Consider the following 23,495-nt stretch of genomic DNA (forward strand, 5'->3'; position numbering starts at 1 on the left):
CCCCCCTTTCCCAAACAATAGTTGGAACTTTTTCTACATCTTTCTTGGAAGAAAAAAAAAATACATGATACTTTCTGTGCAGTATAAGCTTACCTTATGAATTATTTAATAGTAGTCTTAGTTTTAAAACATTCCATTCACTGTTTTAAAAAACAGACATTTCATTCCAAAATATGCATAGCTGTAGCTGATAAAAGTATTTCAAAGAGCCATTGGGCTAGTAAAGAATTTACAGATATTCTGGCATCCTAATGACAGAGTGTTGTGAATTAAAAGAGCATATTGCATATCATAAATGTAAATGGTTTATATATTAACAGACAGTAAATATAATTTATTGTGATTTCATTTCATAGAGCCATGAAAACCTGGGCATTAGTTATTGTTGCAACCTTGCTGCCCTGATTTCAGACGTCTCCATGTACCTGTTGTGTAAAAAGGAACAGCAAATAACTGATGCAATTTAGGATCAGCAGCCTTGCTTACTACCCATTGTCACCAGGTCCTGCTTTTACTTCAGGGTTGATTCCTACAAGGCAGCAAAAGTTGTATTCAGAGAATTTTATTTCCTAGTAGGGTAGCCATCCAGGGCTAACAAGCCACTCACCCCATAAGCTATCTGGTTTTTGGCTTAGCTACTGGCCTTTGTCCATTCTCTTACCAATGTTAAGAATCTTAGCCCAAATTCTGAGACACATGAAGCCCAGGAGTTGTTGTCACAGACTAAGTGAGACATGAGCTATTGGATCAATTTTATAGGAAGTGGTGCTCATAATTATTACCACTTCACAACCTTAGAGCACCTACTCTAATATACAAAAATAAATACTGTATTAAATATTCTTGTTAATACTTTTATTAATTTTCCATCTGCTTTTTGAGTTGTTTTACTTCTGTGGTGATAATGTCTCACTCCAGGTGGAACATATCAGATAGTGGACAGATTTCATGTACATGAGTCTAGTACCTGTTTTTAATGCTGAATTAATTGTGTTGTTTAATTCTACTTGATGTTATCCACTATATCCCTGTTGGATTTTTGGCACATCGTCACAATTTAGGCCTTGTCATGCCCTATCCCTGTTGGAATGTATAGATTTCCATTGTCTATCAATAAACATTGGTTCTCACACCCCTTTTGTATGGCTCAAGATCTGGATGTATTATAGGAGGCATTTTTGTTAAAGGGGTCTGCATACAATAATGGGTTAATGTTTGGAAGACCTCCTTTCAAATAACAAAATGCTTTGTGAACAGAGTAAAGGTACTATTTATTTTTCAACATCTGCACTAAGTAGAACACATCCTATATGAAGATGACCATATGCCAAATGTGATCTTCTTTAACCTACTTAAGACCAACTCAGGGTCTGTTTGCCTGAGGAAAACAGCTGGCTGCTAATGGCTTCTGAAAGAGACAGCTGAAGAAAAAACTTAGTATTCAGGTGGGCGGGCACGACATGGCCTAAATTGTGCCAAAATCTCAAAAAACTCAGTATTCACAAACTCACAATTAGGTCTGCGGAGTTACATGAAATGTTGTACTCATTCTCAATTGTTTTGACTTGAAGACGACAAATGTCTCATTGATGAAAAAATTATATTGCTGAAAGGATAGTCTCTTTTTCATTTTCCAAATTCAGTTCATCATTTATTTTAAAAATCTTTGAAAAAAAAAAAGAACATTTGGATAAAGGTATTTGTGAATTATTGTGTTTATTCAAATAAACCTCAGAGCCATAACAATAAATACAACAAAACATATATGTGAAAAAAAAAAACAGAGTTCAGCATAGTATGGTATTAATTATTAAAAATTGAATATGGAATAATAACATTTATTTTACTTTGCTAACCGTATCTGGTATGTCAAAAAACAAAGTTTTGTTACTAGCAATGGTTAAAAAATGTAATTTTAAAAAATGAGAATTGAATACAAATGGAATGCAGTTTACTAAAAAGCATTGATTATTCAAACTAAAGCAATAAACTAATGATGCTGATGAAATTACCAATATTAAAATAAGTCTGTTTGAAAAAGCTTGAGTTAGAACAAAACACAACTAAATGGATTGCATTATCTCATAATATATAAATATCAATCAATGTACTACACTGATTGGAGTAACATTTCTTCATAGACGTGCTGATTTAACTAATGGGATTTCTACCAGCATTCCCTGTTAATAAATCTTAAATCTTATCCATAATAGCAGTCTCAAAAAACTTTCATTTAACAAAAACATAAATGCATGAATAGGTCTGAAATAAAAAAATTCATTTGTCCATAACATAATACAACATTTCTACAAATTTATCAATTTTCTGAGTTTTCAGTAAACAATATAAGAACAAAATGTAGAGCCTAAACAGGTATGTATTAATTGTTACAAGCAAACAGACATCTAAAATTTGAAAATAAAGTAAAAAATCTGTGTATAGTCATATCACAATCAAATAGGCTTTGAGAAAGAAAAATAATTTCTGTAATTTAAAAAACAAACAACTTTATTCTTTATTAATTAAACATTTGTTTTATAAATACAAAAATCAATTCTGTCAAATTTTTGTTACAAAGTTACAATTGGAAATAAGGAAAAAAGAATTTCTGTATTAAAAAAAAAATCTACTCAAATTAAACATTTGTCTTATAAATACAAAAATCAATTATTTCAAATATTTGTTACAAAGTTAGACCTGGAAATAATGATTATGATTCAATATTTATTTTAACCTTTTTTTGCTTTTCTAATACACCCTATCTCAAGAGAATATGTTGCACCATGCTGTTCAGAAAGGTCTTTGCCAACAGAAATCCCAACATATAAATGCATACAGTTAGATACCATGTATTAGTATTTGGGTTAGGTAAACTAACAAGCTTAAATCTATGTACCAGTAAACTACCACCATTGTGTTGTTGTTTTTTACCATGTGACCTCTAGATTGCTGATTTTAATATGTATGTCAATAACTGAAACAAGTCTTGGGGTTTACAGTCAATTGTTGCTGGTCTCTGTATCATTGCTCCTGATATCTTAAGTTATTATTTCAAAATGTATCTGTTTGAAATAACCATAAGTAGGACTTTGACTTTTTACCTTAGTTCTCATTGCTCCTGATATCTTAAGTTATTATTTCAAAATGTATCTGTTTGAAATAACCATAAGTAGGACTTTGACTTTTTACCTTAGTTCTTTGGTGCAGCCAAACAAAAGCTTCATATTGTATTCCTACCTAACACCCTATGGATATACTTGTACTTAGAGCTCAGTCAATGATTACCACCTGCATAATGTTGGTGTTCAAATGAAAGTCTCATTTAAATATCATTGACAGAGATTAATGACCTGCAGGACTGCTTGTATAAACATTTTTTTGTTGTAACTATTACCCCTGTACTTTACCTTGATTCTAAATTTGGAAAGAGCTAAATATGTACTGCTTACTGGTGAAAAGGAATACTTTTCATTTGGCAATAACCAAACTTCATGGCACCACTGTGATTGTATATATATATATAGTCTAATCATTACACCAGGTAAAGAAACAGCAGACAATTCAGGATTCATATTCATTTGTATCGACTAAGCATAATAAATTCATAATTTATGCAGAACTTATGCATAATGAATGAACAATGTCAGCCAGTAGAAATGTTTGAAAATTCACAGAAACTCATTAAATGACATTAGTCCATCACCAGACCTCTTAAACACCATTCAATGACATTTGCTTATTACCTCTGAAACTTTTTTTTATAAGAACAGAGAAACAAAGATATGACTCATTTTTAGCAATATAGTGAAAATGCAGTTAAAGCATTTATCAACAATGCGATCTATAACCAATTAAACAAAAATCCACAGTAGGCAGTTTTATATAGCAATATGGCATGTAGCTCAATTTTTCGATATTTGTTTATTTTGTGGTTGTCTTAATGATTATCACAAGCTATTTAGTAGACTTTTTGTATTATTTTCTATTAAACAAAAATTCATCTGTAGTACAACAATCTGTTTGTTGCAGTAGTAATGGATGAGAGTGTCAAGTACCAAGCTAAAACACGGATTCAAAAGACAATTATCACATTAAATATTTCAATTAGAATATTTTGTAATCTACATATGAAATATTTATTTATATTTGGATAAACTTTTATGTGTATATGCTGAAATAAAGAAATATGTACATCAATATTTGATACAAATATTTCGTTTCATTGAAATTAAAAAATCACACAAACATTTACAATGCAAATAATTGTCCCCCTTTAGTAGACAAGTTATAGATATTATGTCTACATAACAATCACAAGCATGTCCTGGTCTACTTTTAGCATTTATCCATAGCAATAACAAAACAATTTCTCATAATCATGTGAGAAATGCAGATAATTAATACTGTTTGTAAAAACCAATTGTTTTCCTTATTTTAGCATAATAATCATGTTATAAATGATTTTTTTTTCATTATATTATTAGCAAGACTAATATTGCTCAACAGAACTGAGTTTTAAATATCAAAGTTCACTTGACTTTTTATTTGCAATCAAACAGTTATTTAAAGTCTTCTCATGCAAGCAATTACTTGGCACATACATTGAAATCTGTAAGATCTTTTGAACAAAGTTCTTATGTCCATCACAAAATGTCATCCACTGACACAAAATGTATCAAGAAAAACTATCCTAGTTAAATACATCTTTGATTTTGTTAACATACTATTTAAAATCTTTTACCCCACCCCCCACCCCCTTTTTTTTTCTAACAAGAAAATATACAACACTTTTATGTTCATAAATACCATCATTAGAAATTGGATCAATTTAACTTCACTGTGACTAATTTAAATAAACAATGGTATTAAATCTTCTTTAAATTACAAAAACTATCCAAAATGTTTTTCAAATAATTAGGCTTAAAGATGATAGAAGTACACAATAAATATTACAATCCAAAGTGCACTGTTGTAGATGAAACACAATGGCATCAACTTAATAGTCTGACATAGTGCCAGATAAAGAACAAACATACAGTGAAACAGTTTAGTACCTTTGCAGAAAATGCCATACACACATAATTAAAACAAATGAGAACAATGTGCTGTTTGAGACTAAAAATCATTTCTGTAAAAATTTAATTATTATCCATTTGATCCAATACACATATATTTTGTTTCACATCAGAATCCTAAACGGCAAATAGGGAGAGAAAAAAACTGTCAGAAAATTTGTAAAGAAAGCAAAAGATAATAAATATGATAATCTAAATTCATAGATAATTGCACCAAGATACCCATAAAAATTGATAAAATACAATCACATATTTAGCTAAATTCATTTTGCCAAGCTAACATGGTTGACTTGGGAGCAAGAAAGCAAGAAATGCATATTTGCATGACACTTTATCATGTTGTTGATTTATTCTTTCTGAAAGAAGATGTATATCAGAATTTCAGGTTGTAAAGTTATACAATTTTTTAGAAATCTATGATAACAGTAAGGGTTAGTTTTGCCCCAAAGTCTCATTATTAAACACCAAAAAAAAAACAAACAGAAGTCATTAATAAATTTGTTCTTTATAATCTGAACCTTCTAATTACTAAATTAAATCATTAAAAAACTAAGAGAAGCACACCATAATAGACTTTTGAACCCTCTCCTATGTAACAACCCAGTTGTTGACGAATAATTCTCAGTTTGTACAAATAAATAAGTACTACACATGGATTTCTACAAGCAGTATATCACTGGACAAGTTCAAATTGACAAAAGTCCAAATATCTGAATTTCACTTGTAATGAAATAAAAAAGAACTAGCAAAATAGAATGTAATTTATGATCAGACAAAACGAAGTAAAGCAGGTAATTCAAATATCCAAGATGCACTAGTAGAGTTGGTGTATCTCAAGTCAAAAGAGAATTGATTTATACATGTTCATATATCATCCTGGCTGCACCAAAAATTCTTTAAAAAATCAATGTGTCATGGAAAGAAAAAAATGTTAATCTCATCTAGTTTAATATTAGCATAAAAATTAATACAATACATTATAATCATGTTAAACCTTAGATTGAATACAGTCCATCTATAACAATCTGTTATATGTAGAATTAAATAAATGTTATTTGGATGTTACTGTGTAATATAGTTTAATGATGAATACGCTTTTTTTTAAAATCTAACTTCTGCTATTTCAAAGAAATGAAGGCTTCCCAGTAAAATTTAATATACAGTAAGTTTGACTCAGTAAGAGTAGTTTCTAAAGCTAATAAATGATTTGAGACACAGTAATTCTATGTTTCCTTACTATTAAAAATAAGCTATTTAAAAAAAGAGAGCAGCAATATGGAAATCAAAATGTTCAGTCAATATTATACAAAAGAAGTTAGGGGTGATAGTTGACATAGTCAATAAAGAAAATGTGTTTTCAATCTCCAACACATCAGAGGCCAATTATTTTCAACATTCTGTCATGTTCTAAAAATAGTCACAAAAAGTGTCTAATTTATAAAACCAGCCTGAAAAGATTATTAAATAAAGCTGACTAAAAAAACCCAGTAATAATACAAAACAAGCTTTATCCCACTAAGACCAATTTGATAGCTTCTCTTATGGTCAGGTTAAAGTTGAAATGACTTTTTGTGTAGTTCAACATAAACATACAAGTTATTGCCTATTCCTCTTGCAAAGTGGAAGGAACAATAAACAGGAGAAATCTATGTTGAATATGTTTAAGATTCAACCTACAATTCCTAGAAGCAAAAAGAATGCTTCAAAAGTGGGGAAGGAATAACAAAAGATGGTGATCAAGAAAAAAATGGTACAGTTCAAGCAGAACATTCAAGTTACATCCTTTAATCTTAAGCCTCTGAAAAAATATCTAAATAAGAGCCTAATCCTTCATATCCACCACTTCCAAGCATGCAACTATTCAAGAATTATTAGATTCATATCAGTTATCTTGAGGTGTTTTATTTATATTATTTCCAAAAATATTTTCTTTACAATAAATGTCTTAAAATACCATTTCTTATTCCTTTTAGTATTAATACTACACGAACATACTTCACTGTGATTCAATCCTTTTTGTAGACATCCAATTAACATAACCCATACATTGAAAATACTGTGAAAAAACTTATTTGTTGAGCTTGGAACTGTAAAAAAATGCTTTTGTCATTTAATTTAAAATTTTGGAGCAATACAATGACACTCAATTGTTAAATCCTTTAATACTGTTTCTTTGCTTGAGAGACACTAATAAGTGAAGTAAAATACAAAAAACATTTAATTCTCTTTTTTTTTTAAACATAACACTGAAATGCATCTTAACAAAATAATAGTAATAAACTTTTCATTCATTATGTCAAGATAACAAAAATATTAGCATTTGAGAGTCTAAAACAAATCTCAAAAGCATGGAATATTTTATAAATACGGATGATTTTAACAGGATCACAAACAATTTGCGCAACATTTTTTTCCATTTATCAAGTGTTAAATAAAAAAAAAACTTATTAAGCTAAATCTCTCTATGCTCTCACATCAAAAAATCCCTTGAGAATGATATCTCCATACATTCTAACAAAATATGTAAATGCTTTTACAAATACAAGCTGGGATGCTTGCTTTGGGTTATACATTTTTGGTTCGTTCATTGGTAACAGCTTAACAAGGATAATCTGTCACCTATTATAACATTGGGAACATTCAAAATAGTGGTTCGATTGACTAGCTGACAGAGAATCAAATTAAAATGAAATTAGAAATGAACTAATGTATTTTGTTGTGAAAGTATGTGACCTGTTTGTCATTGATAAAGTTCACTCTATTCATTTACAGAGATGGATACACCCTCCATTATTTGTTTAATTTTACTAAAGAAAGAACTAAGCTGACCCTATATGTTGTTATAAAACTTTAGTCTAATTTGAAGCCTCAAGACCATCTATAGACTAGTAAACAAATGGCATTGAAAAAAAAACAAAAAAAAAAAACAACATATATTTTAGCATTAGCCTTACAGGAGACTATATAAGGGAAAAAATAACCTCGGATTTAAAAGTACTACACAAACCAAACAAATAATCAAATAAAAACATTAAAACATTAAAACAATCTTAGAAATAAAAAAAACTTCAGATCTTTTTTTTGTTTTTGAATGCTTTTAAGAATAAAAAAACATGATGTGGATAAAATGTTCTAACATACAACCTTCCATAAAACTTTTATTGATATCAATGATATCAGATTGATCAACTCATGTATATAATTAAATAAATGATGTGATCTGTGTCGGCTGTATTACATTTTGCAAGTTAAAAAACAAACAGTGTTACATTCTCAAGGTAAGAAAACTCCTTAGAATATATGGCTAATAGAAAGCAAGAATGTAATGTGGTTAGAACAATAAAAGTCTAGACAATCTGAAAATCCTAACTTAAAATGCTCATGTCTCTCTCAAGATAATTCAAACTTAAAAGCTCTGTTCAGCTGCCAATGCTTGGCTTGTTAGCCACTGTGACTTAACCTTAGAATAATAAATGACTGTAAATGATATACTAGTTTAACCATTGCCATGAAATTTAATAAGTAAAAGTTAATTTATAATGTTACTTGTTAAATAAATACTAAACTAAATAATGCAAATAAGGAATTTTGTGTTAAATATTAAAATAAGAGCTCACACATAGATGCCACACAAGATTTAAATTCCAACTTAACAAAGAGACTTTCTTTACAGATAAAGCAAACTAACTATACAAGATAATCACAATAGTGAATGCAGAAACTTTAATAGAGAGGCTGTTTTACGAAGATGAAAATCCCAAGTTTCCTTGATAGTGTATCCTAGATAAAACCAATCATCTGTGGAGTGTGTGGTGTAAATCTGAATGTCAACACGTGGTTGAATGGGAAAACTTGGCTGGAACATGATGTAGATGACCTGCTGGTCAGTGCTCATCATCTTCTCAGACAAAAGTTTCTCAACACTTCTCATATAGTCTTGTGTATAAACATATACCACCTCTGGACGTCCTAAGAACATGGCCCCTCCTACCCATGTCTTGTCTTCTTCAATTATCTGGTACGGGGATAGAGTGCTGTCAAATTTGTGCTGACCACTATAGGCAATTTTGTCTTGGTCAAAACCTGGTGGCAGCCTAATAGGGAAGATATGCTTCTCACTAACTATTGCTCGGTAAAGGCCAATGTCCAGCCAACTAATATATTTAGTAAAGAACATATTCTCCTTTATGACCTTGCTGACCAGCTCAAATTTAGCATGCATCACACAAGAATAATTCTCATTCACTGTATTGGGGTCATGTGATGGATAGCCAGGGAGTGAAAAAATTTCCTTTATCCTTGGGGCTAAAGAAAATGCCCAGAGGCTTGTCCTGTTTAAAGGCACAATTTTGGTCCGTTCAGGTTCAAAATGCCTACGGCTTTCAGTAAATATGTCAATGACATCTTGTGAATCTGTAAATACAATAAGGGGATTGTCAATCCTGCCAAATACAGACATCCAGTTTTTGTACTGCTCTGGAGTGTAGCCTCCTAGGCCTAGCTTTTTGCCTTTATTTAAGTTGCCAAGATTGTAGTAAGCTGTTACAATGGTAATTTCTGAAGATAACCGGCTGTCCTGTGCTACCATTCTTTCATGAATGGCTTTGACATCAGGATCAGTTAAATATAAATGATCAATTTTCTGAAAAAATGTGAAAGAAATTTTAAAACATGTTTTTTTTTACTTTGCCATATGGAATTAAATATTTTTTTTTTTAACAACATTCTTGTTTTCAAAAAAATTCAAATATAAAAAAAATGTCTTGGAAAGGCAGATTAAGCAGAATAGGCTTTCACATTACAGAAAATTCTCATAAATAAAACAGTTTCTAGTGGTTGCTTGTAAAGAGTATATTGACTACTAATCAATTAAATCATGCCTCAATATTATAAAAGAATAATAATTTCTTAATAATGAAAAAACAAAAAATGAGTACAACAGCAAAGTAGCCTACAGTTCATTTAGTCATATCTTTGTTACTATGAAGCAGCGTAATATACTCGTCACTGCTAAGCTTAATAAAATATTCTAAATTATATTTTGCTTTAAAAAGAGACACATTTTCTTTTGAAAACAAATATCTTGACTTATTATCAGTAACAATCCATTCAAGAAAGATTGAGAGGTCCTAACCTAAGAAAAGATCATTTTGGAATTGGAGAGGAGATTTTCTACACTTTGTGCAGATGTTTCTTCTGGCCAGAAGGGATCACACTGGCCTGTGGGCCATATTTTGGGCATCACTGCTTTAAAAATTTGAAATTCTAAAACAGGGATTAATTAGACCAGAGTTTCGCAAACTGCGTTCCACAGAACCCTAGTGTTCCACTAGGCTTGAATAGGTGTTCCATGAACTAATGGAATAATTAACTAGTAGACCATAACATGAATTAATCTCTCTAAAAAAATAAGCAAAGTGTTCCACTAAATACTCAGAATGTGCAAAGTGTTCCATTAAGGAAAAAGTTTAGGAAATACTGACTTTGACTAACTTGTTTCAAAACATTTGTTGAAATCTCAAGAGTTTCAAACTCAAATCTAACATAAGTAAAGTTCCCCTTTCAGACCTTGTGATCTATAAGGCAGATGATGTTAAGGTCATCTATTTCTTTGGCCAACAATTAACCAGCAGGATGTCAAGTTGTCAGCACAATAACCAACCACCTTTCCTCAACTAAAGTAAGGTACCCATTAGAATTGGGTGGACTCAGGGGCGCTCTAAAAATCCCAGTCTTCACTGAGATTTGAACCCAGGACCCCAGGTTCAGAGGCAAAGTTCTTAACCATTCAGTCAGTTAGCTTTCCGAAACAAAAAACAGATTCACTGAAATTCTAACAAGACAAGTCACCTTGGCAGGTTTGGAGTTCCAGTCATCTTCTTGCCAACGTAGTGTAGCATCTGTGTCGAGAATAGAAAATCTATAACAATAGTTGGCAATAGAACATACCATAAAAAAAAAACACACACACCAGGCATGCACACACACATGTGCACATATAAATATCCAATCCACAATTAACTAGCTTTGTCCAAATACTTACAATAAAAGCAGTAACAAAAATAAACCAGTCCCAAAATCACAATTAGAAGAATGAGTCGATTGATTGATCTTTCAGACTCCATAATTCGAGAACCATATCTGGAATTTATTATTATAATTTGTAAAGGGAGCATTTATTTTTTTGCATAGTGACAATTTATTCTACTTCGAAATTGTATAAATTTCAGCTTTTGTTTTTTTAAAGTGGTAACAAAATTTATTTTTTTTTTTAAATTGTCTGAAATGTTAGGTTATACTTAACTAAATAGAAAAGTGAAATTTTTAAAGCTTAAAAGAAAGTTATGGGCTATCAAAGTGTAATTTATAAAGCATACAAGAAAAGTTTAGAATAGCTATACAGTATACTAATCAAAAGTACAAATAGCCAGACAAATGAACTAATTAAAAGGTATTTAAATAAGTTAAAAACTTTTACTATAAAATATACTTAAAATGTTAAGAACGGTAAAAATCAAAATTGAAAAATGTATCACAAAAAAAAATGCACTTACCTTCTTGAAAAAAAACAATAACACTTGTTCATCCTCTTTCCATCGCAGTTTTCTCATTATTATATGCTGAACCTATTTGAAGTGAATAATACATAGTTTAATCATAGCATAATATTATGCCAACACATAGTGCATTCATAAATAATTAATAAATGATTAAATTGTTGTCAGTGACAAACTAGCACAGAATGCATGACAACAGCAACACAGTACCTAGATCCCAACATCTTATGAATTACAGATGTTACTTCAAAAAAAGAAGATAATTACGTCCTATGCATTTCATGTGTAATCTAGTCATACATGTTAATTAATGACTTAAACTCTGCCAAGTCGTTGGTTTTCCTGGCTGATTCAGGCAACCTATTTCATTCTCTAATGGCAATAGGGAAGATGGAGTACTTGTACAAATTTGTTCTAGCTAAATCCTACATTACATATAAGGAATAAGAAATGTGCCTCTATCTTGAATCTTGTGTCATTCTGAATATTTCATTAGGCTTTGTTTTTCTATTTGTAAATTATGGTTCAATGTTTTATGTATTATAATAGATCTAGTTCTAGATACTTTATTACTTTATTTTTTACTCTTAATTGTCGAGATTTAGTAATTTAGTCTAATTTAGATCAATTATTATTATTATTACTATTATTATTAAATCAACAACTAGCAGTAATGATGAGTAATGACATTTCATGTCAATGAAAAATAAGGCGATAATGCCTTTTTTAATGGTACACTGCACTGGTGGTACTTAAACTACTACTAAAGTCACGAGTGCTACAGACATTGATCATTCTTTACTTCTTGGTCTTGATTGAACTGAATACTGAATTCAATCAGTTGAATCAGTGACTCAGACTCAGTGAGAGTCAGTGACACTCAGTCTTCTGTCTCAGGCAGTCTCAGCAGATCATCAGTCAGTGGCAGTCAGATTATAATTATTATAAACCATGATTATTTTGAGACAAATGTTTCATCCTTTTTTTTTAAATTAAGATATATGGTAGATTCTTATAACTGAACACCGACTTTCGGGAACTAGGTCAATTTTTTATTTTATTTTTTTATTTGGTGAAGGTTTAAATTACAAAAAAACTGAAAGCAGATTCTTATTCTGCAACTAAAGGACTATAAAAATAGCTGTGTTCCTTTGTATTACCACCCATAGTCAAGATTTTATTTTAAAATAAATTAGGTCACTTCATGCTCCTATTTTGAACGCAGTTTTTGGGCTTTCTCCTTTAGTTGAACAGTGAGCACCGGTGTTGAACACCACTATGTAATTGCTAATAAATTATATCGGTGTTACTTAAAAATTATTTAGATTGTAGTAAAAGAAGTAGATTCAATTTTACAATATGTATTTATAGTCTATTTCCTCATATACTCTCTCTATTTCTCTCTTTATATATATATATATATATATATATATATATATATATATATATATATATATATATATATATATATCGTGTATAGTTTATTTATTTAAATACCTATATAATCTATGTGTAGAAACAGACAGAAATAAATTTATATAGATTATAGAGCTATAAATTAATTATTTTAATTTAATAAACATGATATTTTCTACTAGGCTACTTGTATTTTCTCTCTGTCTTTCTTTTAACTCCCATCCAAGGACCCTCTTCTTGTTTTCATAATTTGGATGTTCGTTTTGTGACACCTTAACATCCCCTCCCTCCCATAGATGCTTATAATTCTTTTCATGACTCTCTCCCCCTTCCTTCCACTGCCTGTTGGATAGTTTGTGACACTACTCGCTGAGTGTATACCTCTCCTTACCGCCAGCTTATCTTGCTTGATCACATGCAGTGGGCATGGTCTCTGGCTTCAAATTAGCAGCCCACACTTTTTCTTTCATTCATAAATTATATATTCTAGATATCTCTATCTAGGTCATGTTAATTCATTGAAAAAATCATAGATTTATTAATCCCAATAATATTTCTTAATACGATTTTGCTGTGTTCAAAAAGGAGAATGAGCTGAATTCATTATTATTTGTTTGGACACCCCCTTTTTTAATTTTATTTAACAGCTAACGGTATAAATGTGATTGGAATGTCTTTCTAAAGATGTTTGGAAGCTTATTTTGATATGCCCATCAGTCTACGATCAAACAGGCTCATGATATAGCCTTCATCCCTTATATGGGTATGAATTGCCGGGGGAGGTTAAAACAACAGCTTAACATACATGGTTACCGAGAATCTAGATAACTGCCATCTGCTTTGGAAAAACGGAACAAAATTACCAGAACTTATCTAAAATTAGACATGCTCAGTCCCGAATCGTCGATTTTAGCTCCAAACATAAAAACAAATGAATTACAAACAAAAAAAAGCGACCCGTTTAGAAAGGAGAATCCGATGGGGTGTTCAAACTATAAGAGCCTCCTCTAGATCTCGTCTTATATTCTAATCTAGATCTGCATGTCTCGGGAACTAGATCTAGAGTGTAGTTCTAGAGATCTAAATCTTGATCTATTCTATCTAGATCTAGATAAGATAGCTTACCTATGTTGTTTTTTTTCCACACAAACATTGAAATGATCTCCCCGGAAGTAGATCTAGGTCTGGTTGTTGCTAATCAAGATCTATAAATTTGCTATTGGCCAAGACTAAAAAAAGAGGATACGAATCAATAATTTAACTACGTAAGTTTTTCTTACCTATCCATTCCACATTCCCGTCTTTCTTTTCTATGGTCCAAGAAAGCGCTTCAGGGACACCCTCAAACTTTCTCTGAAGGCGTTCAGCATAGACCCAGCCACCTGGGAGACAGAGGCACATGACAAAGCATCATGATGTCGCGCTGTGAAAACTGGCGCACAGGTTCTTCTTATCTTATATAAGTGAATCTGAGGAAAAGAGAACAACGCTGGCAGAAGAAAACACCAGAGAAGAAAAGCAAGGCCAATGACACTAGCTCCAGCTGGAATAACCTGCCCAGTGTGCAGCCGAACATTCCGGACTCACATAGGTCTCACCAGCCACATGAGGAGGCATAAAACCCCAGTGCAAAGCCCTCAGCCCCCTGGATGACAAAGTGGTCATCATCAAACCACGATGGACAAACTATATCTGTGAAATTCCCACCATTAACACATCAAGAAGCACACGAGAAGAGGCGAGATTTTTCTACGCCTTAACCTCCAACACCCGTTTATTATTTACAAAGAAAAGCAGTCATAATATAGGTTTCTGTTGAGTGTCAAACAAGCGGCAGTTCGTGTAGGCCTATGTATATATGCATCTGACTTAGGGCTAGTTCTTTCTTTTGACTGATGCAGCTTCGTTTCTTTTGCACTCGGCGAAGTTTGTACCAGTATGTACAGTCTGTCTCCATGTTGTCCGGTCTTTTGCTATCTCCTCCCACATACTTTGTTCGATGCCCGTGGTTATCATGTCTCGCTTCCCTATTACCAAAAGAATATTATGGAAGAGTTGCCTGAATCAGCCAAGAAAATCAACGACTTTAGCAGAGTTTAAGCCTCTAATTAACATGTATGACTATAGATTGACACACAGATACGCGTAGGACGTAATGGACCTCATTCACCAATCGTAAACAAACAACATTTAGCCACGTGATAATATTGATAAAACAACGAAAAAAAACTGTCACGTGATAGCCTGTGTGTATTACGTAATTTGAATAGAAGAGATAGAGAATCACGTGGCTAAATATTTTTTGTTTACGATTGGTGAATGAGGTACATTGTCTTTTCTTTGTAAGTAACGTCAGAAATTTATGAGATAAGATATGAATATGTAGTTGTAGTAATTAAATGGTAGCGAGTAGGCCCTAATGCCGGATATTTTCCCACTTAGAATGCCTATAATATATAGCATTCTGGCTAAGTCTACTACGCTTCAATAGAGAGTGGCAGAATGAATTGCTCTGCCAACAAAAAATCACAGACTATCAAGCAGTGTTTCTCTCAACCATATTATGGATCTGAGCGTGACCTCCGTGAAGGCGCCGATCTGAGACATGGGTGTGCTATAAAAGAAAGTAACAATTTAAAGGCTTCTTGAAGTCGCTCACCAAAAGTGTCTGTACTCCATCATGAGCATACGAATAAAGGCAAGACTGCACTACAAGAAGCGAGATGTTTTGACGAATGCCGATATGGACAGTGCAGAGGGACTGATCCATATTTGTTAGGCAACTACGATGAGCATTCTTTTTTTTTTTTTTTTTGGGGGGGGGGGGAGCTCAAAAGTGGTTGGGGTAACGGAAGTGCTTCTGAAAATACTTTGGAAATCAGATCAGGCGCCAGCTTGCTTTCAGCAGGCAACTTCCAAACAAAGAGAAAACTATAATATACAATTGACCCATAAAAGTCCGACACACGCGGCGCCGAAAATGTATGCTTCAGCTGCACATACGTGTTTTCACATACAGGTTTAAAAAAAAACAACCTTTTCAGTTGGTCTTCAAGTGGTGATATGTTCTTCCTTGTCTTTCTGTGATAACCATCAAACAGTTTACATGCGGTGTTGTCTGTCCGTCCGTCCCATTTAGATCACAGAAACTAGAAAAGATATTGAAAATCCGGCATTATGATATTTTACATCTTTCATTGGCTTTCAAAGTTATGATGCAACGGCTACTTTTTTTCTTTTCTGAAAGCGAATAATTTAAATTAAAAAAAAAATATGTAGGCTAAGCAGTTTTTTCCCCACTTTTTTTTACAACTATTCACTCTAGTGATAGTAAAAAGAAATAAACATGGGAGAATATATTGCTAATAGAGGTAATTTTCATGTAAATTTTTGAATATTTAGGCAAAGTTTTTTTTTTACTTTTTTTTTAAAGTAGTCATATTTAGTATGTCGACGAATATAATGTAAAACATCATTTAATAAGCAGAGTTTCATATACATGATTATACCATGATTATACACTTGCGCTGCGCTGTGGTTCGAAACATTTTAGAGATTTAACTAAAGTGAAAAGTTTCTTCCTTGAGGCCTTGAGTGAGAGACTGATCCTTTAGAAAACGATTAATTAGATAATCATTAACATTGGATAAGCCATGTTCACATTGAACGATATCTTCCCGATTATCATTTCATTGAATACATATGAATATTAACAATGTAATAATAGTAATAATAAGATTAATGTACGCTCGTATCTCCGTATTATGCGGTATCACGTCGTCGGTCGGCCTAACAATAGAATATTATTGGCAAAACTTCCGATACCTACACGTCTTTTGTGGATTGGCGGAGATTGGGTTTGTGGTTGTTGATGGTTTTTAATTCACAGCTTCTGATATTCCTGCTGAAAGCTGCCTTTTTACCTGCCAGATTGGACCACTTCTGGTGGCGATTGTTTGTTTCCACACAAACTCACTTTGTAACTTTGTTTAGTGTTGAGTTGTTTGTTAAGTCTTGTATTATAGCAAGCAAACGTAAACACAAAACATTCTCTCCCTGGCACTAGCGGATCCAGAACTTTGGAGTGGGGGGGGGCGATTTTTTTCCAAACCCTAACCCTAACGCCCAGTAAACCCTAACCCTACGCTTAAACGTGCATACAGCGCGCGCGCACACACACACACACGCACACACACACACACACACACACACACACACACACACACACACATATATATATATATATATATATATATATATATATATATATATATATATATATATATATATATATAAATATGAGAATTAAAAAAGCAGCATTTCTCAACCTTCGGCGAAAAACAAAACAACTGGGGCAGCGCTATAAGGTTCTCTTGTGAAGTTCGGGGCGAAGCCCCGACGCCATAAGCGTTTTCTTGCTTTTTTCACTGCAGAAACGCATTCTCCTGACAAGTACAGCTCATTATTCATCAATGGAGTTCGGGGCGAAGCCCCAACCCCATAATTTTAAGCGTTTTCTTGCTTTTTTGACTGCAGATACGCATTCTCCTGACAAGTAGGCCTACAGCTCATTCTTCACAATGTAGTTCGGGGCGAAGCCCCGACGCCAAAAGCGTTTTCTTGCTTTTTTTTCACTGCAGAAACGCATTCTCCTGACAAGTACAGCTAATTATTCATCAATGGAGTTCGGGGCGAAGCCCCGACGCCAAAAGCGTTTTCTTGCATTCTTCATTGCAGAAACGCATTCTCCTGACATCTACAACTCATTACGCATAAATGAAGTTGGGGGCGAAGCCCCGACGCCAAAAGCATTTTCTTGCATTCTTCTCTGCAGAAACGCATTCTTCTGACATCTACAACTCATTACTCATAAATGGAGTTCGGGGCGAAGCCCCGACGCCAAAAGCGTTTTCTTGCATTCTTCACTGCAGAAACGCATTCTCCTGACCTGAAGCTCATTATTCATACTATTAAAAAACGACCTTTCGAATAATGTTGTACTTGAAAAATATTCTAATTTTAATTTATAGGCCCATAATACATTGCAAATAAAACCGATTTGTTCCTTGAAAAGAAAGGATACCCCACGTATTTAGATTTTTGCTTTGAGGATCGCCGCCGAAAAAAAAACTTATTCGATAAATTATATATATGGCTCCTTTTGTCTCGAAAGGCAATGGATGCGCCCAAGTGAGTCACTGGTTTTGGCTTAATCTTGAGACGGGGCAGAATCTGGTGTGGCTAATCAAGCCAATTCTAGAACGGCAGACTTTGCCACAATTCGTACATTTGTATGCCTCTGATTTAGGGCTAGCAGACAGGGCAGCTTTCTTTTTTTCCCTCTTGATTAAAGCCGCTTCAATTCTTTTATTCTCAGCAAGGGTTGTCCCAGCACGCACAGTCTGTCTCCATGCACTCCGGTCTTTGGCTATGTTTTTCCACATACTTTCACTGATGCCTGAGGCTCTCATGTCTCGCTTGCAGACATCTCTATATGTTAGTCTTGGGCGGCCCTTGGGTCTGACTCCTTCCACAAGCTCAGCATATAAGATATCTTTCGGGATTCTACCATCTGGCATGCGGGTGACATGTCCGAGCCAGCGTAATCTCCTTTGTGTCAGGAGAGCATACATGCTGTTCATATTGGCCAATCTCAAAACTTCCTGATTGGAGACATGGTCCCTCCAAGAGATGCCCATTATGCGTCTCAGGCAGCGCAAGTGGAAACTATTCAATCTGTGCTCTTGGTACATGTATGTTGACCAGCTTTCACTGCCATAAAGGAGAGTGCTCACAACACAGGCGTTGTAGACTAGGATTTTGGTCGCTGTGGTCAATTTACCATTTTCCCAGACGCGCTTGGATAGTTTTGCCAATGCTGTGGTAGCTTTTCCTATCCTTTTTGTCAGCTCGATGTCTAAGTCTAGGTTACTGACAATTGTTGAACCCAAGTAGGTAAATTCCTGCACCACTGAAAGGGTGTGGTTCCCAATTTATATTATAGGTATTTCTGCAACGTCTTGTGCCAGGATTTTGGTCTTGGAGAGACTTATAGTAAGGCTAAACTCTTGACAAGCAGCTGCTAAGGCGTTCACTAGCTTCTGTAGACCTCCTTGTGAGTGAGATACGAGTGCCGCGTCATCGGCAAACAGCAGCTCCCTTATCAAGATACGACGCCTTTTCGTTTTGGCTTTAAGACGTGCCAGGTTAAAGAGCCTTCCATCGGATCTGCTATGGATGTATATTCCGTCTTCCAGGGATTTAAAAGCACTGGATAGTACGACTGAGAAGAAGATGCCAAATAGTGTAGGGGCCAGTACACATAATTGTTTTACACCGCTCTTAATGGAGAATGGCCTGGAGGAAGAACTTTCAAACTGAACGGTGCCCTGCATATTTTCGTGAAAAGCTGACACTAGTTTTCTTAACTTATTTGGACAGCCGATTCTCTCTAGTACAGCAAACAGACCTTTGGATCACATCAGCAAGGTCGAGAGAGGGATCATGACGCATGGGCCACCCATGACCCCTTTATCCAAGGCCCAGGAATGCGCCCCGGAGAGGAAACTCTGGTGCTGCTGCAAAGCGGCTAAAACAACACGGGAGACAACAGTTACGGGTTATAAGTCCAACTTGATTGGCGTAATGTATGGACGCCACGGGTTGTCTCTGACGGTGGGAGAGGTCTTCGCGCCTCACTGATCAGCTACCGCCCGCCTCAACCTGGGCAGCCCCCAGTCAGTTAGGTGCTGATCCGCCACAGCCTGCCTGCTCTAATGGGTGCTTAGAGCTTAGTTTAAAACGACAAGTAGGCTGGAAACTTGCACCAAGCAACAAAAGAAGAAAACTTAAACTGAAAAAGAAAATCCCTGTCATGCGACTGGCCACTTGGAATGTCAGGACAATGTGTCCTGGTCTCACTGATGATCTAAGGCAGATCGACGATGCAAGGAAGACGGCAGTTATAAACAACGAGCTAAAAAGGCTACATATTGACATTGCAGCCCTGCAAGAAACCCGACTGGCCGAAAACGGCATTCTCCGCGAGACTGACTACACTTTCTTTTGGAAAGGGAAAGCACAGGATGAGACTCGAATACATGGTGTGGGCTTTGCTGTCAAGAACAGTCTTCTTCCCATGATAGTCCCTCCAGTTGGTGGCTCGGAACGGCTACTAAGCATAAGTATGATGACAGCATCTGGAAAAGTCACTCTAATTAGTGCCTATGCCCCCACACTATGCTCGCCTCAGGAGGACAAAGACAAGTTCTATGAAGACCTCAAAGAAGCCATTGCAAACATTCCTCAAAAAGAACATATGATCCTTCTAGGTGACTTCAATGCCAGAGTAGGATCAGATCACACTACCTGGCCAGACTGTCTTGGGCTTTTTGGAATCGGAAAGATGAATGAGAACGGACAAAGACTGCTTGAATTCTGCACATACCATAAGCTCTGCATTACCAACACATACTTCAGAACAAAACCACAGCACTGTGTCTCATGGAGGCACCCTAGGTCTGGGCACTGGCACCAGCTGGATATGATACTGACACGAAAAAAGGACATTGGAAATATACTGCTGACACGTAGCTACCAAAGCGCGGATTGTGATTCGATAAATAGTATTCAAGAAAACTCTAGTATAAATTGTGAGTTATAGTCCCAAATTTATTTAGCTAGAAAAATATCAGAAAGCGACTATGAAAACGTTATTTGAGTTTAGAACTCATCTCAATCATGACTCTTATACTGAAAAATTTCATTTGAATTCTAACTTTTCCAATGCAAAGTCTTTCTTAAAATACTTATGATAACTTCATGTGAAATTACAAAAACTCTGTCTGGAAATGGGAATGGCGGTAGAGTGAAAACGATTAATCCTCGCTCCTTTACTAATTTCTGCTAAAGATTGCATTTGGCATTAAAGAATAGGTATGGGGCGACTCGATATAAGAATTTAATTTATAATATATATAAAATTATATTAGTGACAGATTTTTTTAATTTTGTAATTTCTTAACTATAATACAAAAAGAAAAAGTATTGATTTATCCGATGGGGGAAATGCGATTGCATGTATCGCCCCTCCCACCTGGTAAAACCCTTTTTCATTTAAATTTACTAATGATACAATTTGAGATTAGAGTGTGGTACGACTTATTTACAATGGGTCACATATCAATACGTAGTTTATATTATATAGATATTCAACTAATTTTATTCACAAACTATGATTCTCCACAAAATAGGACCGCCCCCCCAGCACTCAGAGGGCTAGAGTGGGGAGGGCAGTACATGCAATCGCCCCCCCCCCACCCCACCGAATCGGCCAAAATACCAGAAAGGGAGCGACATAATATAAAATTTATATATTAATTCAACTAATTTTGTTCACAAACTATGATTTCTCCATAAAAACGGACCGCCCCCCCCCCCCACTCAAAGGGTTTAGGTGGGAAAGGCAGAAGAGTTATTCGTCGTCCCCCCCCCCCCCCCCCACCAATCGGCAAACAGGGAACGACATAATATAAAGATCGGTTAAAATATCAATAACAAGTTACAAGGATATAGATATTTAATTGATTTTGATAGCAGGCTATGATTTCTACCAATAAGTTGGACCGCCCCCCCACTCGAAAGTGTAGGGGGGGGCGGGATTGATACCATCGCCCCCTCCCGACCCCATCAAATCGGCCAACATACTAGAGGGGGGGGGGGCGGAATAATCTAAAAATAGGTTGAAATATAAATAATTAGTATATATTTTTAACATAAGTAATAAATTCGTATACAAATTGTGTGAATCCTATACTAAAGTTCGTCCGCTCCCCCTTCGGGGGGGGGGGGGTCGACCGAGTGGGGCGGGGGGGGGGGGGGGGGCGATCGCCCCTACCGCCCCCCCCCCCCCCTGGATCCGCCAGTGCTCCCTGGATAAAAGAAATTATTCAAATGTATCACCAGGTAAATCTCACACTTCCTTTTATTTTGTGTCACGGGCGACCTACCGTTTATGAATTTAGGGAGAAAAACAGAACATTTTGTGAAATCCATAGAAGACATCAAGAGAAAACAATTACATTGAAGCTAATATCCTAAAGTTGAGAAAGTTTATTTGCATTTTGATTTTTCGTCTTAAAATGATAGGCCTATGAATGTAGAAGGGAGGGGGTTTTATTTTAAGAAATATCACAGCAATCTATAGGCATGCCTATCTGTTTGTCTTGTCTGAGTATCAATCAATCAGTCTCTCTCTCTCTCTCTCTTATTAGCCAAAGAATAAAACACACACTATATTATATTTTTGTTTATATTATTAGTAGGGGCAAACGTATTAGATATTAGCACATCTTCACACAGAAAACAATATTGAATGTAATCACTACCAATAGCTTACAATTGTGTTATTCACTCTATTGTCTGTAAATGATATTGTCGAAAGTGTTTGTAGACAACATTATCAGAAAATATAGAACACTTTACAGAAAGTGTCCTTTTTGAATCCATGACACTGCCTGTTGGAGGGGGAATGACTGAACAAATATAACCAAGACAGATCAAAAGTTACATTGATAGCCGCAACCGAATTATCGGCCACTAGTTGTTGTTTTTTTGACACATTTTTCCAAGACTAAAGTTTGTTACAAAAAAATCAAGTGATTCAAATAAAATATCCTGAAATATTTTCTAATTATATTTATATCTATATGTCTTTATGTATGTACGTATGTATATATGTGTATATGTATGTACGTATGTGTATATATATATATATATATATATATATATATATATATATATATATATATATATATATATATATATATATATATATATTTAAGCAGTTAATTGCTTTTTTGAGGTCACTAAGGCTCGGAAGCTCATCTAGGCATTCCAGTACTGGAAGATCTGGTAGAGAAGCCAGGGCGACATCGTCGACTGTATTCTGTGTGGCATAGACTTCGAGGTAGTGTTCTGTCCATCGTTCTAGCTGCTTGGTTTGATCTGTAATTTTTTCTCCTGATTTGGATAGAAGGGGGGGCAGGCTTAGACACTGTTGGACCCAGGGCCGCTTTAATGACATCAAATAGAGCTTTGCTATTTCCTGAGTGGAGACTGTCTTGGATTCTGTTGCAGGTATCCCTCCAAAAGTTGTTAGCACATTTTCTAGCCATTTGTTTCGCCTCTTTATTAGCACTTTTGAAGGCCTCCTAAGATTTTGGATTAGGCATTGTCTTGTGAGCGAGGTGTGCAGATCCTTTTTTCTCGATGCAAGGTTCCATATGTGCTAGATTCGCCTCAAACCAGTCTACATTTTTGTGTTTTTGAGGCCCAAAAGCGGGGATTGTCGAACTGTAGATTACGTCTCTTAATTTCTCCCATCTGATAGAGATGTCTTCTTCATCACTTAACGAGGGGATTGAACTGTTTAGGAGCTCGCCAAAGA

General features: G+C 34.7%; 1 protein-coding gene across 3 annotated transcripts; it reads right to left on the reverse strand.

Annotated features, from left to right (window-relative positions):
* Positions 1–1,691: 1,691 nt before the first annotated feature.
* Positions 1,692–14,242, reverse strand: LOC106066168 (uncharacterized). Of its 3 annotated transcripts, XR_008778074.1 has the most exons (6): positions 12,435–12,509; positions 11,630–11,701; positions 11,119–11,216; positions 10,926–10,975; positions 3,190–9,717; positions 1,692–3,101 (listed from the first exon to the last, which is right to left on the reverse strand). XR_008778074.1 is itself a non-coding variant. In XM_013225143.2 (5 exons), the coding sequence occupies exons 2-5, from the start codon at positions 11,659–11,661 to the stop codon at positions 8,776–8,778; spliced, it is 1,122 nt and encodes a 373-aa protein (XP_013080597.1). In that variant the 5' UTR covers positions 11,662–11,701; positions 14,174–14,242; the 3' UTR covers positions 1,692–8,775. The 3 variants fall into 3 exon arrangements, 2 of the variants coding, with proteins under 2 accessions (XP_013080597.1, XP_013080604.1); XM_013225143.2 differs by lacking the exon at positions 12,435–12,509 and adding an exon at positions 14,174–14,242 and having other exon boundaries at positions 1,692–9,717; XM_013225150.2 differs by having other exon boundaries at positions 1,692–9,717.
* Between the last annotated feature and the right edge of the window lie 9,253 nt (positions 14,243–23,495).

This window comes from Biomphalaria glabrata, chromosome 5 (assembly GCF_947242115.1).
Source record: "Biomphalaria glabrata chromosome 5, xgBioGlab47.1, whole genome shotgun sequence".
NCBI classification, from domain to species: domain Eukaryota; kingdom Metazoa; phylum Mollusca; class Gastropoda; family Planorbidae; genus Biomphalaria; species Biomphalaria glabrata.

Bases quoted from the DNA above. Each gene is read 5' to 3' on its own strand.
- LOC106066168 (XM_013225143.2), bottom strand. From the start codon at position 11,661: ATGAACAAGTGTTATTGTTTTTTTTCAAGAAG. The intron at 10,976-11,118 runs GTAAGTATTTGG...TTCTCGACACAG, and splicing joins TTTTTGTTACTGCTTTTATT to ATGCTACACTACGTTGGCAA. The intron at 9,718-10,925 runs GTGACTTGTCTT...ACATTTTTTCAG, and splicing joins GGAACTCCAAACCTGCCAAG to AAAATTGATCATTTATATTT.